Below are 18,255 nucleotides of genomic sequence, written 5' to 3'. Positions count from 1 at the left end.
TTCTGACACCAGGCCTTCTCAAACTGAGCCCTACCTCACACTGAGCCCTACCTCACACTGAGGCCTTCTAACACTGAGGGTTCTCTCAGACTGAGGGCTTTCTCCCACTGAGGTTAACTAACACTGAGGCCTACTCATACTGAGGCCTACTAACACACTGAGGCCCTTCTCTTTTTTTAATTTTTACAATACAAAAAAAACATACTGTGCACACACAAAACATTTACAATTCCCACCACCAATACGAGGATTATTTTCTTTCACATATTCATTTCTTTTTGAGACAATCATTATATATTTATCTTTATACATTTCTATCCTGTATGCTATATAACATTTGTATCTTATTTCTTATGGCTTGATCTCCGGAATGATTCATAATATAGTTCTTTACCCTTGTCCATGTATCTTCTATTTCTCTCATTCTATTTTCATTGATTTTTAAATCATTTAATTTCACATTCATAATTTCAAATTCCATTTGCTCCACCATATATTGGTACCATTTATTTATTGTCCATTTTGATTTATCTTTCCACCCTAATACTATTACTGCTTCTGCACATTCTATTATTGCCTCTTTTATTTCCCTTTTATTTCCTGTTTCCTCTCTTTTCCCTAATACCGCCATTTCCTTTGTTATGACCCACTCATTTCCTAGTATTTGATTTGACTCATTTTGTATAGTCTGCCAAAAATCTTGTACATATTCACATTCCCACATCATGTGCTCACACTGAGACCTATCTCACACTGAGGCCTTCTAACATTGAGGGCTTTCTCCCACAGAGACCTTTCACAGACTGAGAGCTACTAAGCTACAGGCACACCTGCTTATATTGAACCGCTGCTTTTGCTGAGTCATTGTATCCACTTAACCCTTTCAGTGCTTGACTCACATTTTTGTAATTTAAAATACCTAGTTAATTTTTTAATATTCCTGCCAGAAACAAACCTCATTTATGATATGAGAAGTGGAGAGGGGAATAACCAGGGAAAACGGGAAAATAGTTTTCCTCTTTCAACTCGCCCCTGTAAAATGGACTATCTTTCTCTCTCAAGCACCCCCTTATGACCTCCACCTGGATAATATAACAGTACCTTAATAAAAAAAAACCTCTAAAATTACAACAGCAAAACAACAGAGGAAAAACAATCAGGGACATCTATTCACCTCTCAACAAAAGATTGCCCCAGGCACTGCCAGGCCATCAAATGCTAATCAAGGTTATCAGTTGAAACATTCACACCTAGCTCCAGCAGACAATAGTTATTTGTCCCACCCTGGTCATTCCACAGATATATAAACCCATTTTCCTAGTTCCAACAGACCTCACTACCTCTGAGGATGCTTGCCATAGATGCAGGTGAAACATCAGGAGATAATGCCTCTAGAATATGGCCATATAGCCTGAAAAAATCCCTACAACAACCCAGTACCTTAATAATTTTATGCATGAAACAAAGTTTGTGTACATTGAACCATCAGAAAGCAATATTGACACTATCTCAGCCACCCATATGAACAATTGTGGATTTTGGAGTATCGGATTTCAGATTTCTGAATAAAGGATGCTCAATCTGTGTTTTCAAATACAGACCTAGCCAATCTGGGCATGTTTCAAATATAGTTCTTGCTCTCCCTCTGCGCAAAAGGGCTGTTATTATACATAGCCATTACTTATTCCCTTCCTGATCCCTCCTTCTTCCAGTTTCATTTGTGATTGTAAGTTACTTAGAGCAGGGATGGTGATGCTGTAAGGATTGATGTAAACACCCCTATCTGGTCTGTTTCAGCCGAGGTGAGATTGGTACGCTGGGGACACCTGGCCGACATGACTTGGAAGCTGCTATCCAATGCTTATCGGCTCGCCAGGAAAACCACAGCACTGATCGCTCATTCTTTGAGGTGGAGCGTGAATGCAAACTTAGACGTTTGGCTCGGGATGCTGAGGACTCCAGCGGGTTTCTTACACCCAATGAGAGCATCACCTCCACTGGCACCAACTATTCAGGCGGCTCCGGTGGATCTGGCTTCTCTCTGAGTTCCTTCTCTTACTTCCCTGATAAGCTTCAAATCATCAAGCCTCTGGAAGGTAAGTGGTAAAGTGGAGCTGGGACCGATATGGCTTATTTATGGGAAAGCTGGGATCTCTAGATGTCCCACCACCATACAGCTCAAATGTCAGCCCCTTTTTTTCTGTCTTGAGGTCCTTTTCACACTGTGCAATTATAGCACTATTATTCCGCTTTAACTATGGTGGCTGCATCCAAAGGAATCCTGGAAATTCTCATGTGGTGGCGCACTGGATTGCTCTGGCAAGAACTCCAAGTACTTCTCCCTGAACTGCAAATTCTGACAGCCACAACAACAATAGTATTTAAATATATATTTGTATCCTATATTTTTCGTAGTTTGGAACTCAAAATGTCTTGTTATTCAAGTCGTTTCCAACTTATGGCAACCCTAAAATGAAGCTGTCATAGGATTTTCTGGGACTGAGAGTGATTGACTTGCCCAACGTCACCCAGTGGGTTTCCATGACTCAGTGGGGAATGAAACCCTAGTCTCCAGAATTGTTCAAACCACTGGAACACACACAGGTTGTAAAGTAGTTTCCAACAGATTTTAAAAAAATGTTTTTATAAATCACAAAATCCAAAATTCAACTATCAGAAAAGTTCTAGAAAACACAGTCATAGCAGTTAAAGAAAAGTCAAAGTTTTGCTATTACTGGCATGCAGGAAGTATGTTACAAGTTGATCATCCATAAATTATACTTAATGTAAGCCGCTTTGAGTCTCTGGGAGAGATAAAGCAGGGTATAAACATTATAATTATCATCTTCTACATTTTTTCCAGAGCTTAAAAAAGTTTGGATGACAGTTTTCAACTGTGCAGTCTACCTTGGGAGCATCCCCTAGTTTTGATTGGTGCCTTGGGCAAATGGTTCCACACATCACCTAGACCTCTACTCTGTCTCTTTTAGGCTCCATGACCCTCCATCACTGGCAGCAGCTAGCCCGGCCTCACCTGGCAGGAATCCTGGACCCCCGGCCGGGCGTGCTCACCAAAGATTTCCGGCAGCTTGACACAGACCTGGAGGAGGTCTACAGCCTTAATGACCTAGAGGAAGATGATGTGGATGTGAGCTCCTTCCCTGCTCTTGCTACCTCGACACCTGCCAAAGCCAAGGAAAGGCCAAGTGGTAAGTGGTGGGAAGAATACTCCTCTCCAGCATCCTTCTCCTTTTCAGTATTTTCTGTGGGGTGTGGAAAGGAGAAGCAACATTTGAGAAAGACAAGATGCTGATGTTCAAGTTTTGGCTAGGAACACTAGCAATTTCTGTGCTTTTTTAAAAAAAACCTAGGGTACGACATCCATATCTGTGGGACCTCAATCCATGGTTTAATTTATCCATGTCCAACAAACTGTCATCTCTAGACATTTTTTAAACTCTCCAGCACATCTTTATGGTATTGTGGAGGGCATGGCAGAAGTCCTGTTGTCCACATTTTTGCATATTAACATGAAGTCTGGACTGTGTCCTCACCACAGATATGGTGGTCAGACTGAATCATCCTGACTCATGACTGTTTAATCAGACCTATCCCCTATTGCAGTGGTTCTCAACCTGTGGGTCCCCAGATGTTTTGACCTTCAACTCCCTGAAATCCTATCAGCTGGTGAACTGGCTGGGATTTCTGGAAGTTGTAGGCCAAAACACCTGGGAAAAAACAGGTTGAGAACCACTGTCCTATGTATATTACTTATTGGTACATTGAAGCTGGTTTCCCTTACTGCAGCCTTCCTTTGATGGCCATCATTCCTTGCCAGTTTTATGAAAGTGTGTTGGAAGAAAAGACAAAATGCTACAGCTGAGGCCTTCCTTTAGTTCTCTTCCTATAACTAGCCTGAAAATGTAAGCAACTTAAGGCCATCTCAGTATTATAGTTTACACTTCACCATTGGACTTGGCAGCTAGATCTTATTGCGGTCATAGTCCAGAATTTGGTGACCAAGTAAAACAAAACCTTAAGGTGATTATAATAAATTATAATTCATACAGCCATTTCCTTGTGATAGTAGCTTTCAGGCAGGGAAATATTTCCATCACCTCTAGATAAATGGAAGGGCTGATGGCATATACTAGGAGAAAGCATCATTCCCCATTGTCCAAATCTTCACCTCCATATTATCTCGTAGGTACCCAGGTACTTGTCTGTCTGTCTGTCTGTATGTCTCCATAGTCCCCAACCCACTTACCCTCCTCATTAACCCTTCATTTTCCTGTCAGTTTCAGTCTTTCAATCCGTTAACAATCTGCCCCAGACCCCGCCTACTTTCACCATCACCACCTGTTGCATCTTGCACCCTAGCAACGAGGTCACCATGGTGACACCCAGGTAAGCATCCTGTGGTCCTTTCCACTTGCTTTCCATCCTGGCTTCTGCTCCGCCATCATGGCCAAAGGAGGACACCCCCCCTCACCTTGCATTGCTGTGTGTCTGTGTGGCAATGTTTAACATGTCTCCTTGCATCTCCCCCATTTGAATCCTGACTTCTAGGCGTTGCTGCTCCCAGTATGGGCATCTCCTGCGGCCCCTGCTGCATTGACAGGGGCTCTGAAGTAAGACATCCCTCCCTGCCTCTCCTCTCCTCTCTATCTTGTTTGGGGAGAGCTGGGCAGGTCACAGCTGTCTCCTGCTCAATTCCTCCTAAGCTATGCTGGCTGAAGGAAACAGGAAAGTAGGTCCTTATCTTGAAAATGGGAGAGGAAGAAAACAAAATGAATTATTGCTCCCTTAGTGCATTGGTAAAATGCCCAAAAATGTGTGCTGAAGATTCAATCTGTCTGGGAAGTTTATGTTGCCAGCCTCTAGTCATTTAAGCAATATTTATATTTGGTAAAGGAAAGAACTTGTGCATGCTCAGAGGCGCTTCAGTTTCAGGTCTCTCACAGTTAAACTGTCCTCTCCCAGCACCAAGTGGGGATGAGACAGACTTTGTTGTCATCCAAATTAAGACCTAACCAGGGAAATTGGCCACTTGGCTTGTGTCCATTCTTCATTGTAGTATCATGGGCAGACAGACAAGCCCAGATAAGATGCCCTGTGGATATGCCTGTTGAAATCTGTCCATGGAGCCCTCAATCTGTAATCTCAATCTGTAATGGGTCTCCTCCTGACCCCTGCATCCTCAGCCAGCATATTCTTTCGATATAGGAAGGAGAATGGGGAGTATCAGAGGTTGAATGAGCTGCCACTTGGAGGAATTCTAATCCGACCTTTTCGTCCCATCCATTATCCTATCCATTACTTTCATCAATTATCAAAACCACTATCATTTAGCAGTACCTTCCTTTTTAAAAGGATATAAAAGTGCTCAGAACAATGAAGTTATGGCCTTCCTTTAGTATTCCAGGTGGTTTATAGCAATTTGGTGTGCCAATGTAGTGTAATGTTCGAGAGTTGTGATAGGAACCTCTTCACATTACATGGTTTCACTTACCCACACTTGCAGGACAATGCTCTTTCGCTAGGTATTTGCTAGGTCTTCCATTTTACTGTATGGTATGCTACCCACAGGTTACCAAATACTATATATACTTGAGTATAAGCCAGCCCAAATATAAGCAAAGGCACCTAATTTTACCACAAAAAAACCTGGAAAAACGTATTGACTCGAGTATAATCCAAGAGTGGGAAATACAGCAGCTACTGGTAAATTCCAAAATAAAAAATGGATACCAATACAATTACATTAATGGAGGCATCAGTAGATTTGAATATTTACATAAAACTGTAATTTAAGATAAGACTGTTCAACTCTGATTAAACCATTATTCTAACCTTCAGTGTAAATGTGCATACTTATCTTTCCAATAAGAATAAATATAATAATAGAGTAAAATAATAAATGTAATAATAACAATAATAGAGTAAAACAATAAATGTAATAAAGCAATAATAAAGTGAAATGATGCAAATGTAATAATAATAGAGTAAAATAATGTAAATTTAATAATAATAATAATAATAGAGAAAAATAATAAATATAATAATAATAATAGAGTAAAATAATAAATGCAATAAAATAATAATAATAACAACAGTAAAATAATAAATAATCTTGACTTTAGTATAAGCTGAGGGGGCTTTTTCAGCCTAAAAAAATCCTGGGATTTGCAATGAGGGAAGGGGCATCCAGGCTCCATAGGACAGAGCCTTAGCAGTTAAAGTGAAATCATTTAAAGATGTAGCCCTAGGATTCCAGTAGGATTCAAGTATCTCTCACCTGTGAAAATCCACTGGGTGTCTTTTGACAAGTCCCATGCTCTCAGCCTTTGAGGAAGATTGTGGCAAGCTTCATTTTAATAAATCTGGCAGAAAAGAACTAAGAGGAGGGGTAATCATGTTAAAGGCACATATCAACAAACAACATATCAACAAACAAGGACATATAACATCAAAAATACAGATAAGTAAAAAGAGGAAAACCATAATTTTAAAATATATTTTGTCCTTTATGGAGAAAAAAAAGTATAGCAGGTATTATTGAGTGCTTCAAAATACGCTAGTCACATATTGACAAATTAGTATTGCAGGCAAATCACAGAAGAGATCCCTTTGCTTAATTTAATATTAAGGATCCCGAATCACAAGTCAACTTTTTAAAAAATCAGGGAAACAAGGAAATATGAAGCTTTCATCTATTTGTATCGACATGTCAATCTTCATCTCGTTTCTTCATCCTTCACACATTGTCATACTATAGGCCTTGATGGTGAGGGAAGGCAGCTCCATTCAACCTCTTTGGGAAGTCACAGATTTTAACCCACTAACCTTTTCCTAGTCCAGACTGTACTGCTAACCCATTTGCTTTTCTCTGGCATAACTAGTACTAATGCAGTGATGTTGAGCTAAGGTACCCATGGCTTCCCAAAAGGGTGCTCCCCAGACCTCAAATCTTCATGAATATGCGGAAGGGCAGAGAGAGAGAAAGGGAAAATGGGCACCTTACAATTTGGATAACCTAACTACTGTTTTGTTTAATGAGAATTCTTTCCTAAAAATAGCGAGAATTGTTGGGAGAAGGAGGAGACATTCAATGTCCAAGTGTCTTTGACAACTGCATTTTGGTACCTTGACTTCAAGGCACTGTGCATCTAGTCCTGTTCACTGAGAATAGCTTTAGGCACTGAAAAACTGAGAGGCATGGCATGAGCATTTGTGTCAGTGTTTCACAGCATTTTAAAGAGATTACAGTATACAGTGTGGACAATATAGTTGGCACTCTCCGCTCCGTAATCACATTGTGCACCAGTCCAGTTCTGTCCAACCATGGACCATAATGGCACTTAAGGCACGGCATGAAGTTTGGCAGTCATAGTAATTGCATTTGCAGAGCTATAAGGCAAATAATATGCTTTTTTTCTTAGAAAATATTGCTCTGCAGTGCAATTATCCATTGCCATGGGGGGCAGAGGGTTCTTGTGGGAGTAACATGTTCAGCAATATCTGGAGATACATTTGGTTTCATACCAGTCTGTTGGACAGTCACAGTTAATTGTAGCTTTGGGTTTACCATTGTTTCCCTTTGCTCTGTGTTTATGCCAGAAGGTTAATCTGTACAAGACCCTATGAAATTAACATCTTGCAGGATCAGGTTCTATAGGGGCAGATCAATCTGTCTTTTACTCTTCCAGACTTAACAACACCCACAATGAGCAGCCTGCTATGTTATGCGTTAACTTTCAGCAGTTCTCAACCTGTGGGTCCCCAGATGTTTTGGCCTTCAACTCCCAGAAATCCTAACAGCTGGTAAACTGGCTGGGATTTCTGGGAGTTGTAGAGCAAAACACTTGGGGACCCACAGGTTGAGAACCAGTATTCTATTGGGTTGACTTATGCTATGAACTACATTTAGTACTGTTGTTCAACCAGGTTAAAACAAGATAGAGGCTTTTTCAGACTACCACATTACACCACTCTGATTCAGTTTCAAAGGCCATGTCTACATCCTATGGAATTCTGGAATTTGTAGTTTAGGGAGGCACTAAACGGCCCACCCTCAACTGCAAATTCCAGAGTTTCGTAGAATGTTCCCATAACCATTAAAGTGGAATTTTTGCAGCTTGCTTGTTCTGGAGCAAGCTGCAAAAATATTTATAGCTGAACAGACATTGCTCAGAATATCTGTGGATGAGTGGAAACAAGACTGCATTTAATGTATTGTCGAAGGCTTTCATGGCCGAATCACTGGGTTGTTGTAGGATTTTTCGGGCTATATGGCCATGGTCGAGAGGCATTCTCTCCTGACGTTTCACCTGCATCTATGGCAAGCATCCTCAGAAGTAGTGAGGTCTGTTGGAACTAGGAAAAAAGGTTTATATATCTGTGGAATGACCAGGGTGAGACAAAGGGCTCTTGTCTGCTGGAGCTAGGTGTGAATGTTTCAACTGACCACCTTGATTATTTGTTTATTTGAGAGCACGGAAATGCTGGACCACTCTCACAACCACCATGTCAGACTACACAGAGAAGCCATTGAAATACACAAGCATGTGGACAATTTCAACTGAAAGGAGGAAACCATGTAAATGAACAAAATCTGGCTACCAGTATTAAAAAACTCAAAAATTACAACAGCACAACAACAGAGAGGAAACAAACAAGGACATCTAATCACCTCTCAACAAAAGTTTGCTCTAGGCAATGTCAGGCCATTATATGCTAATCAAGGTGGTCAGTTGAAACATTCACACCTAGCTCCAGCAGACAAGAGCCCTTTGTCTCACCCTGGTCATTCCACAGATATATAAACCCATTTTCCTAGTTCCAACAGACCTCACTACCTCTGAGGATGCTTGCCATAGATGCAGGCAACACGTCAGGAGAGAATGCCTCTAGACCATGGCCACATAGCCCAAAAAAACCTACAACAACCCAAGACTGCATTTGTATGAATGGTTTTCCCCTTAGGAAAGTGTGGGATTTCTTGGATTTGGCTTTACTTTATTCTTCTCAATGGGGCACAAAATGGAATAAGCTTTTCTCCACTTGGGATTTACATCCCCCGTTGGCAGGAACACAGTATTTCCAAGATTTCCCTTACTGTTTTCAATAGAGTCAGACCAAGCAGATGGTCTGGACCACATTGCTGGCTCAGTGACTGAGCTTTTTGGCCACATAGAATCCTGCATGGTCATTCTAACGGATCTGCTAGGAGTTATAATCCAAAGGAATAACATTTCAAGCTCTGCTGAGTGTTGAGCAAAGCAACACTTTGAGGATGACAGTAACCAGGGCACAACTGAAATTAACCCAGAGCCAATAAATGTCAAGTTGCACCAGATTGGCCTTCAGTGCAACATCTATAGAGAATGCAATTACATTAATTTTCCCTTTCTTTTTTATGTGTATCTTTGTGTTTGTCCCCTTCTCTTTAGTCTTTATAATACAGTTGTGCCCTCTTGTGGATCCTGTGAGGGGCTGAGCGCCCCTCTCCCTCCCCAGCCCCCCAAGCAAGAACAGCCCAGCCTGGAGGAGGAAGAGGAACGACAACGGCAGCAGCAGCTGACTTATTCCCCTCTTGGACTGATTTCTCTCTTGACGGAACAAGGCATTTCTGCATGGGGCAGAGCAGAAGAAGAGGAGGTAGCCTTGCCCCACTTTGCCAGAGACTTGAGCATTCCCTATTGGCTGTCTCCTTCCCTGGCACCCATGTGGCGCTGCCGCTGGGATGGCCTGGCAGAGTGGGCCTTGGGGGGATGTCCGTTGCAGCGGAGGAAATTCATGAAGGGCCGGAACAGCATCTTCAGCTTGAACCTGGTGGAGAAACTGCAGCGGCTGGGGCTGGACAAAGTGGTGGCAAGAGGGGAAGCTTTGTATGCAATCTCCCAGCTGCAAGAGCTTCACCAAAGAAAGACCTGTCTTTCCTGACTGCACAGCTTTTGTTGCCCTCCACTGATGAGGCACCAATGAGAAGGAAGGGGATGCTTGTGAGCTGCTTCCTGAACAGTTGGACAAACTCAATTGCGTAGCTGGAATGCTGGGCTAGTATTTTGGATGACCCTAAAAGCTGGGGAGCAGGGTAGAATTGGGGCTCTACCTACACCAATATCTTCTCTCCCAACTCCTGTAGATCAGGATGGGGAGGGAATTTCCATGTTGATGTTTGCATGCCAAACCCATAGAGACATTTTCATGGCCTCCTTTTATAACTTCATCCAAGGAACCCTGGGAGTTCTGGTTTTTGTGATTCAAGGGAACATCCCCCACTGCATGAGCACATCCACATTTCCATGCAGTAGGTATGAAGCGTTTGTACAAAACTCATTTCCAGACTTCCTTGAAAAGGCTTGGCCAGAGCAGGTGTGAGTTATGCTGGTGAAACCACTTTTTAAAACTGATCTCTTGAGGAATTTTCTCACTTTCCTGTCTTTTGTGAGACCCTTTTTTCTTACCCAATGCAGTGAGTCCATCTGAGATGGAAGATACAGGACACAAAGGCAGGGGAAGATGCAAACTTAGTTGTTCCTCTTCCTGGTGGTCTGGTGTCAATTGAATTTTGGCAGCCCCGACAAAGTATGGGTTGGCATGAAGACCAAGAAGGACAAGCTTTTGAAGTCCACACAAGCTCATAATTTTGGTGACCATGCCTCCCAGCTTTTATATTCATTGTCTCCTTTGTTAGTTCCATTTAGAAATGGATTCTTGTTCAGGAAAACTGCTTTATGTGTGTGTGTGTGTACGTGTGCATAGAGTTTGGCCTCTTGCACTTCAAAAGCAAGCGGGGTAGCAAGAATTTGGGTAGGAGGATGCCTTTTGGCATTAATGATAGTTGAGGGGGTTCTTCTTATCCATTAGAGTTCTCTTAGCACTCTTCACTTTCTGGTAAATAATAGTAGGTGTTCAGGGCAAGATCTGCAAAATGGATCAAGGCTGCTGTTGATGTCCGTGTGACACTTCTCAACCAAATTAGGGTCCAGTGCTAAGTGAACAAAAAAAGGGGGTGGTGGCTCTAGATCAAAAGAATTACCCTTAGCAGGGTGCAATTCACCCCTCTTATTCTGCTTGCTGAAAAACTTCCTGCACTTTATTCCTATCCTTGTTCATCTACACAACCTTGAATCAGTGGGTACATTTTTCCTATACTGAAATAACCTCAAGTCAGAGCTTGGAAACTTTTTTGATACTATTTTGGAAGGTGGGGATTGCATTTCCCAAAGCCACCTAATAGCCATGGTCAGGGGAACTGTAATAGAAATATTCACCACCAACCTGCAAGGCAAGCTCTGGACCTAGGCTACTTCCCTCCCAAACATTTTTTACCATCAATTTTCATGATCTCAGACTTTGGGACCAAATAAATGACTGGTTTCCAGGGATTCAGTTGTTCCTTATTAACGGATATCTGTATTTTTCATGTATAAATGGTAAATTAAAATATTTTTCCTCCCACTCTCAGTGGGCCTACTTGGAACTCCACTCCTCGCACGCTTGTGTGTGTGTGTGTGTGTTGCACAACTAGTCATTTGCACACCTGCTTCCAAAGCCAGGTTCTTCCTTTCTGCTTTGGGTCACCAATGTTGACATTTCCATATCCATGTTCTCTTTCTGTGTCTTCTTTGGTGAAAATAAACAGTGGTGTTGCTGTTGCCCTGAACTTTGTGTCTTAACGTCTTTCTTCCAAAGTAGATTCTCTTTTCTTTTCCACTCCGTTGCCCTGCTCCCTGCTCCAGTTCATCTTCGTGTAGTAAAGATGTTGGTGAGTTTAAACTCACCATATAAATACATATAATAATTATGATAATAAATAAACTATTTTAGACTGTAGGCAATGGGGAGCAATTGTCCACTTGGGAGAATCCAGAGTTACAGCATGCTACATAATCTCTTAGATAAAGGTAAAGGTTTTCCCCTGACATTAAGTCCAGTTGTGTCTGACTCTGGGGGTTGGTGCTCATCTCCATTTCAAAGCCAAAGAGCCGGCATTGTCCGTAGACGTCTCCAAGGTCATGTGGCCAGCATGATTGCATGATTGCCATTATCTTTCTGCCAGAGTGGTACCTATTGATCTCACATTTGCATGTTTTCGAACTGCTAGTTTGGCAGAAGCTGGGGCTGACAGTGGAAGCTCACCCTGCTCCCCAGATTCGAACCTGCGACCTTTCGGTCAACAAGCTCAGCAGCTCAGCGGTTTAACCCACTGCACCTACACAATATCTTAGGATTTAGAAAAAGATTGATCAAGACAAGACAACCAAGTGATTTAAGATACAATAAAAGGGAGAACTGCTTACCTACCTTCTGAAATAGCAATGACTTAACCTGCCTGTGGATGTCATACAGTTGAAGAAGCCATCTCCTGAGGACAATAATACAAAACCATAGCAGTTAGGTTCATATAGAGCAAGGCTGGGTAATAGCAGCTCTCAAGATATTTTCAGTCTGCAACTCACATAATCCCTACCAGTGGCAATGTTAGGGCTGTTGGGTGTTGTGCCCTACACACACAATGGGGACAGCCTCAATTCCCCACCTTTAGTATGGAAGAAAATGACCCCAACAGTATCCTGGCGCAGGGCAGATTGAAGTTGTGTCAAAGCACCATACATGGCACTTTGCAGAATATATATTATTTATAGTTTTTTTATTTACCTACATTAACAATTTACAGTGTAAACAAAACACAAAACAGTGGACATTTTACAAACCACACCACCAAGGCCTGAACAAGTAACCTTTCCTTTGCCATATATTTATAAATCAGCCATTAATCAAATGCCATATCCAAAATTCCTGACCAAAAAGGTTATATTGTTTTCCATTTTCAAAAGCATATTTAATGAAAACTGACCAGTATGCATCAAAATCTGATCTGTTAGTGTTCCCCCCCCTCCGAATACCCTCATTTCCATTGATAGTTTATCATTTAAGGCTACGTTCCATACCTCCCATACCATGCTTCCAGTGTAAGATTAGTTACTATTTTCCAATTCCTTGCTATTATAATTCTTGCTGCTGTGAGTAAAATAATCACCAATTCTTTCTTTTCAATTTCTAAATTCCACTTTGTGACAGCCATAAGTAATGCTAACTAGCATCCGGAGTAATATTTAGTCCTATAATATTACCTATTTTGATAAATATATCATTCCAAAAACTCTTCACATGGGGGCATTCCCACCATAAATGAAAATATGTCCCTTTGTGCATGCCACATCCCCAGCAGAGGTTGCTTTGCTTGCTATCCATCTGATGTTTGACAATTGATATTTACTCTCTGATGCTTACAGTTTACAAAAATGCCACAGAGGAAACAGAGAAAGGGGAGGAATATTCTGGCCTAAAAGTGGGGAAGAAGTAACATCAGACTTACACATAGTGGCATTGTCATTTGGGGGTACTTCACCACAAATGCTCAAAATAAGGGTCTGCAATGATGGTTCTGCTCCTTCAAGAGACAGAAAACAAGCAGACAATGGCTGCCAGGATTAAGAACTAGACAAAATACATTCTCAATCTGTAGCTATGTCTAAATTAGTCAATCTAGATTCAGTCTGCAGTTCCAGATTGTGATGGCAGCTGCACACACTAAGCAGAACTCTGTGATGCTGTGTCAATTGCACATGGTCTAGGCAGGAAGAGGCCACATCAGTCCTGCTGGCCCATCCGATTGACCCCGTATTGCGCCTGCTTCTCACTAGCTACAGAGCTCTCTGTGAATGACTGGCCATTACAGTATTATCTACAGAAGTCATAATAGGGCACCCATGTGATCAGCAAGAAGTAGGTAGAACAACCCCTTCCTTGTTGGTTGCATGAGCACCCCATTCTGAGCACCCCTGGCCAGGTATTCAGGTAAGGCACAGTGACAACACATCCGCTTCTCTTCCCTATGCAAGGAAGAGGTGATGTGGAAAAATAATCACACTGTATCCAAGCCAAATAACTACATGGCTGCTAATCTCAAAAAAAAGTTTTCTGCAAAGTTTGTATATAACCTGATTAAAAGGTAAATGTTGTCCCCTGACATGAAGTCCAGTCGTGTCCCACTCTGGGGTGTGGTGCTCATCTCCATTTCTAAGCAGAAGAGCCAGCGTTGTCCATAGACACCTCCAAGGTCATGTGGTCAGCATGACTGCATGGAACGCAGTTACCTTTCCGCTGGAGTGGCACCTATTGATCTACTTACATTTGCATGTTTTCGAACTGCTAGGTTGGCAGAAGCTGGGGCTGACAGCAGAAGCTCACGCTGCTCCCCAGATTTGAACCTATGACCTCTTGGTCAACAAGCTCAGCAGCTTTAACCGACTGCGCCATAAGGGGTTCCTGGTATAACCTGATTAGTTCAAAGATTATGAGCTGTGAATGCTGGAAGTCATTGTGTCTCGCGAAGACAACTAGTACCAGATTGAGGCTGGATCTAGACTGCCCTATATCCAAGGATTTGATCCCAGATTACCTGCTTTATACTAAATTATAGGAGTCCACATTGCCAAATAATCTGGGATCACATCCTGGGATATAGGGCAGTTTAGTTTCAGTCTGAATGTAAGACTGGAAAAAAACTCCTCCAAAAATAGGGGAAATGAGAAGTGTGATTCTTTATCTGACCACCAGGTGCCGACAAAGCATAACAACAATGAAGGTAGACCCATGCCTGACTTAAGTCTTCAATGACTCCTCTGCATCTTGTAGGAACCGGTGGAGAGAGCCATCTCAGAGCCATGTAGTGGGCTAGATAAGCAATTTGCAAACAACAACACACCTGGAGTGCCAGAAAGGATTTCCACTGTTTGTTAAGTCTCCCTTGAATAGACCTATGGAATCCAACTGATAACTCCAGCTGGAATAAATTCATTGAATCAGTGGGACTTGCATAAATATTGCCTTACCATTCAGCCGTTGAGCCATAGGGTCTGCATTAGAGGTCAGCAATTTAGCTTGGGATGTCGATATCCTGGGCGGTAATGGATAGCCCCAGGTAAGTACATAAGAGCTCACTTGCTGGTTTGTTTGTTTTTAAAGATTTATTCAGCATTATTGTGCCTCTCTCTGACATAATGACATACTCAGACTAGCTAAGCATGAGAGTGTTGGAAATGACTCAGCATCGGCACAAGCTGGAGGAACTTGCAGCTCTTCTTACTTGGCATCTATCAGGACTTGCAAAAAAAAAAAAGGTAAGTTTCAATCACTGTGCAGTCACACCTAGGCACTTTAAGGTTGAAACTACGATGTGCTTCTTTCTTTAGCCGGGTGGACCGTGGGGGCCTTACTTTGAAGCTCAGGAGTCCCAGGAACTAAGACATCTCCAGATTGAACATCAAACAAGATTTTTATTTCCTCAAAGTCCTTGATAGGCTTGCACAACTTGTTGAGGTTACAAATACAAACAGTCAACTTATAAAATCATGTGGATGTTCCTTTCTTACTTTTACCTTCAGCTGCTGAGTTAACTTCTTCCAATGGTGGAGAAATCCTGGAATACTCTCTACCCTAGCCCTGAGTCACTATATTAGAAAGAGCAGGTCTTTCCCTATCTAAACTCAAAGCTAGCTTGGAGGCGAAGTAGTTAGAGCTTCTCCCAATGGCAGAGAAATCCTGGGATATTCTCTGCCCTAGTGCTGAGTTGCTATTTTAGAAAGAGCAGGTCTTTCCCTATCTAAACTCAGAACTAGCTCTAAAGGCAAGAGGTTAGTACTTACGATGGCTTGTCTGAGCTGGCCTGGCTTGACCACAAGCACATCTGAGTCTTTTGCTATTCTGTAGAAGGCAGAAGAGGTTCTCAAAATGGAGATTTCATCCCCAGGAAAAAGGGGCGGTCTCAAAATCAAAAAGATACTTTTGTAAGCCAACAGCAGCAAAGGCTTTGCAGGCTGACTTCAAGCCACTGTAAATGGTTAACTATCAGGGTGTTGCTGAGTCTGTAACAACCCTGGAAAAAATGCAAAACGGGTGCTATTTCCTACAACTATGGTGCAATGCAAATCAAACTCCTGGGAGACGGAACAATCACAGTTCAAGTGTTTTTGCTCTTCATTGCTCTTCATCCGTAGGGATATCAAGGTGCTTGTTTATAAAGCTATTGTCCTCCCAACTCTGCTATATGCCTGGAAAACGTGGACTATCTACAGATATTCCTGGAACGATTCCGTCAGCGTTGCCTCCGAAAAATCCTGCAAATTTCTTGGGAAGACAGGCAGACAAATGTCAGCATGCTGGAAGAAGCGAAGACCACCAGCATTGAAGTGATGGTCCTCCACCATACACTCCGCTGTCCAAATGCCCGATCACTGTTGCTCTACTCCGAACTCAAGAACGGAAAAAGGAATGTTGGAGAGCAGGAAAAGAGATTTATAGATCGGCTCCAAGCAGTGCTGTAGAATTTGAAGAGGCACAAATGGAGGACAAAAGAGAGAAACGTGCCAAGAGGAAGGCACATCAAGTCAACCCAGACTGGGACTGCCTTCCACCTAGAAATCAATGTCCTCACTGTGGGAGAACATGCAGGTCTAGAATAGGGCTCCACAGTCACCTATGTACCCATCACCAGGACCCCAAACTTGGAGGACAATCTTACTTGGACAACAAGGGATTGCCTAAGAGCTCTGCATTTCTGACTGGATTCTGTAGCTTTAACTGCCCTCCTCCCAGAGATATCCCCCTGCATTCATCAAGAACAATCCAGTCAGATATGTCCAGTGCGTTATTGTTCTGCATTTTCTATAATAGCATTCATTCTGTAAATGCAGATTCTGTATTTGTGAACTGTTCTCCTCCCCCAAGACATCCCACATACATTCATCAAGGACAGACCACTCAGTTGTATCTTCTCTTCCCCAACGTGTTCTACTTCCTCCTCTGTGGAGCTATCTATTGTTAACACCAGGCTTTTAAGTTTGTGAGCATCCATCACAGTTGCCTACAATATGTACAATTGGAATGATTCACAGTGCAACACTTGGAAGTGCTGCATTTTAAGTAATCCCACTGGCGTATTGTAGCACACCCAAATACCTGGGAGTTACCCTGGTCTGTGCTCTGACCTACAAGAAGCACTGCTTGAATATCAAGCAAGAAGTGGGTGCTAGAAACAATATCATACAAACGCTGACTGGCACAATCTAGAGATCACAACCAGATACAACCAGATACAGTGAAGACATCTGCCCTTGCACTTTGCTACTTTGCTGCTGAGTATGCATGCCCAGTGTGGAACACATCTCACCATGCTAAAACAGTGGATGTGGCTCTTAATGAGACATGCAGGATGTCTACACCCTACACCACTGGAGAAATTATACTGCTTAACCGGTATTGCACCACCTGACATCAGCCAGGAAGTAGCAGCCAATAATGAAAGGACCAAGGCAGTGACATCTCCGGTCCATACCTTGTTCGGATATTAGCCAACATGTGAACATCTTTAATCAAGAAATAGTTTTCTAAGCTCTACAGAGATACTGACATAAACACCTCAGCAAGTGAGAATCCAAAAGTGGCAGGCTAAATCGAGGGACCACAACCTATGGCTGATACCAAATGAGAGACTGGCCCCTGGACACACAGAAGACTGGGTAACTTGGAAGGCACTGAACAGACTGCGCTCTGGCACCACGAGATGCAAATCCAGCCTTAAGAAATGGGGCCACAAAGTGGAGTCCACAACATGTGAGTGCAGAGAAGAGCAAACCACAGACCACCTATTACAATGTAGCCTGAGCCCTGCCATATGCACAATAGAGAACCTTCTTATATCAACGCTAGAGGCACTCCAATGGTCAGTTACTGGTCAAAGGACATTTAGTATAATGCCAAGTTTTTTAAACTTTGTGTTTTTTAAATACATTACAACTGTACCCTCGGTTCGCTTCTGATACGATGCATAAATTTTAAGTATCCTCATGTTTGAAAATGAAAAAGTTACTTTTTGGGCTACAACGAATACAATTCCCAAGCCAGACAGACCATTCTGCTTGAAGGATATGGATAGCTGTAGTCCAAAGAAGTAACTTGCTCAAGGTCTGTTGTGATTTCAGTGATGTTGTATAATTCTGAGGTGATAAAAACTGGGCAATAAGTTGTTGTTTGGGTTTGTTTTTTTAGAGTTTAAAGAGAAAGTTTACCTAGCCTTATTTAGCATCCTCTGTGCCGTTTTAAATTAAAAAATGCTATTTTGAAATGACGAGAATGGTTATTGCCAAGAGTTCACACAAGTCCAGTTCTTAGCCTTGTCTCAAG

The 18,255-nt window shown here is 42.2% G+C and overlaps 1 protein-coding gene across 2 annotated transcripts in view; it reads left to right on the top strand.

Moving 5' to 3' along the window:
* The window catches only part of LOC132778229 (trafficking kinesin-binding protein 1-like), a 44,569-nt gene extending 32,898 nt beyond the window's left edge, over window positions 1-11,671 (top strand). Inside the window, exons 12-16 of one of the 2 annotated variants that reach the window (XM_060780993.2) lie at window positions 1,798-2,096; window positions 2,991-3,209; window positions 4,299-4,407; window positions 4,570-4,631; window positions 9,453-9,542. In XM_060780993.2, the coding sequence (XP_060636976.2) occupies window positions 1,798-2,096; window positions 2,991-3,209; window positions 4,299-4,407; window positions 4,570-4,618 (676 nt within the window). In that variant the 3' untranslated portion in view covers window positions 4,619-4,631; window positions 9,453-9,542. Of the gene's footprint in view, window positions 1-1,797; window positions 2,097-2,990; window positions 3,210-4,298; window positions 4,408-4,569; window positions 4,632-9,452 lie in introns of both variants that reach the window. The other variant, XM_060780991.2, reaches the window with a different exon arrangement.
* Window positions 11,672-18,255: the final 6,584 nt, after the last annotated feature.

Source organism: Anolis sagrei, chromosome 6, assembly GCF_037176765.1.
Source record: "Anolis sagrei isolate rAnoSag1 chromosome 6, rAnoSag1.mat, whole genome shotgun sequence".
Lineage (NCBI taxonomy): Eukaryota > Metazoa > Chordata > Lepidosauria > Squamata > Dactyloidae > Anolis > Anolis sagrei.
Note: the sequence above shows the minus strand (reverse complement) of the source record. Positions and strands in the feature narration are given on the sequence as shown.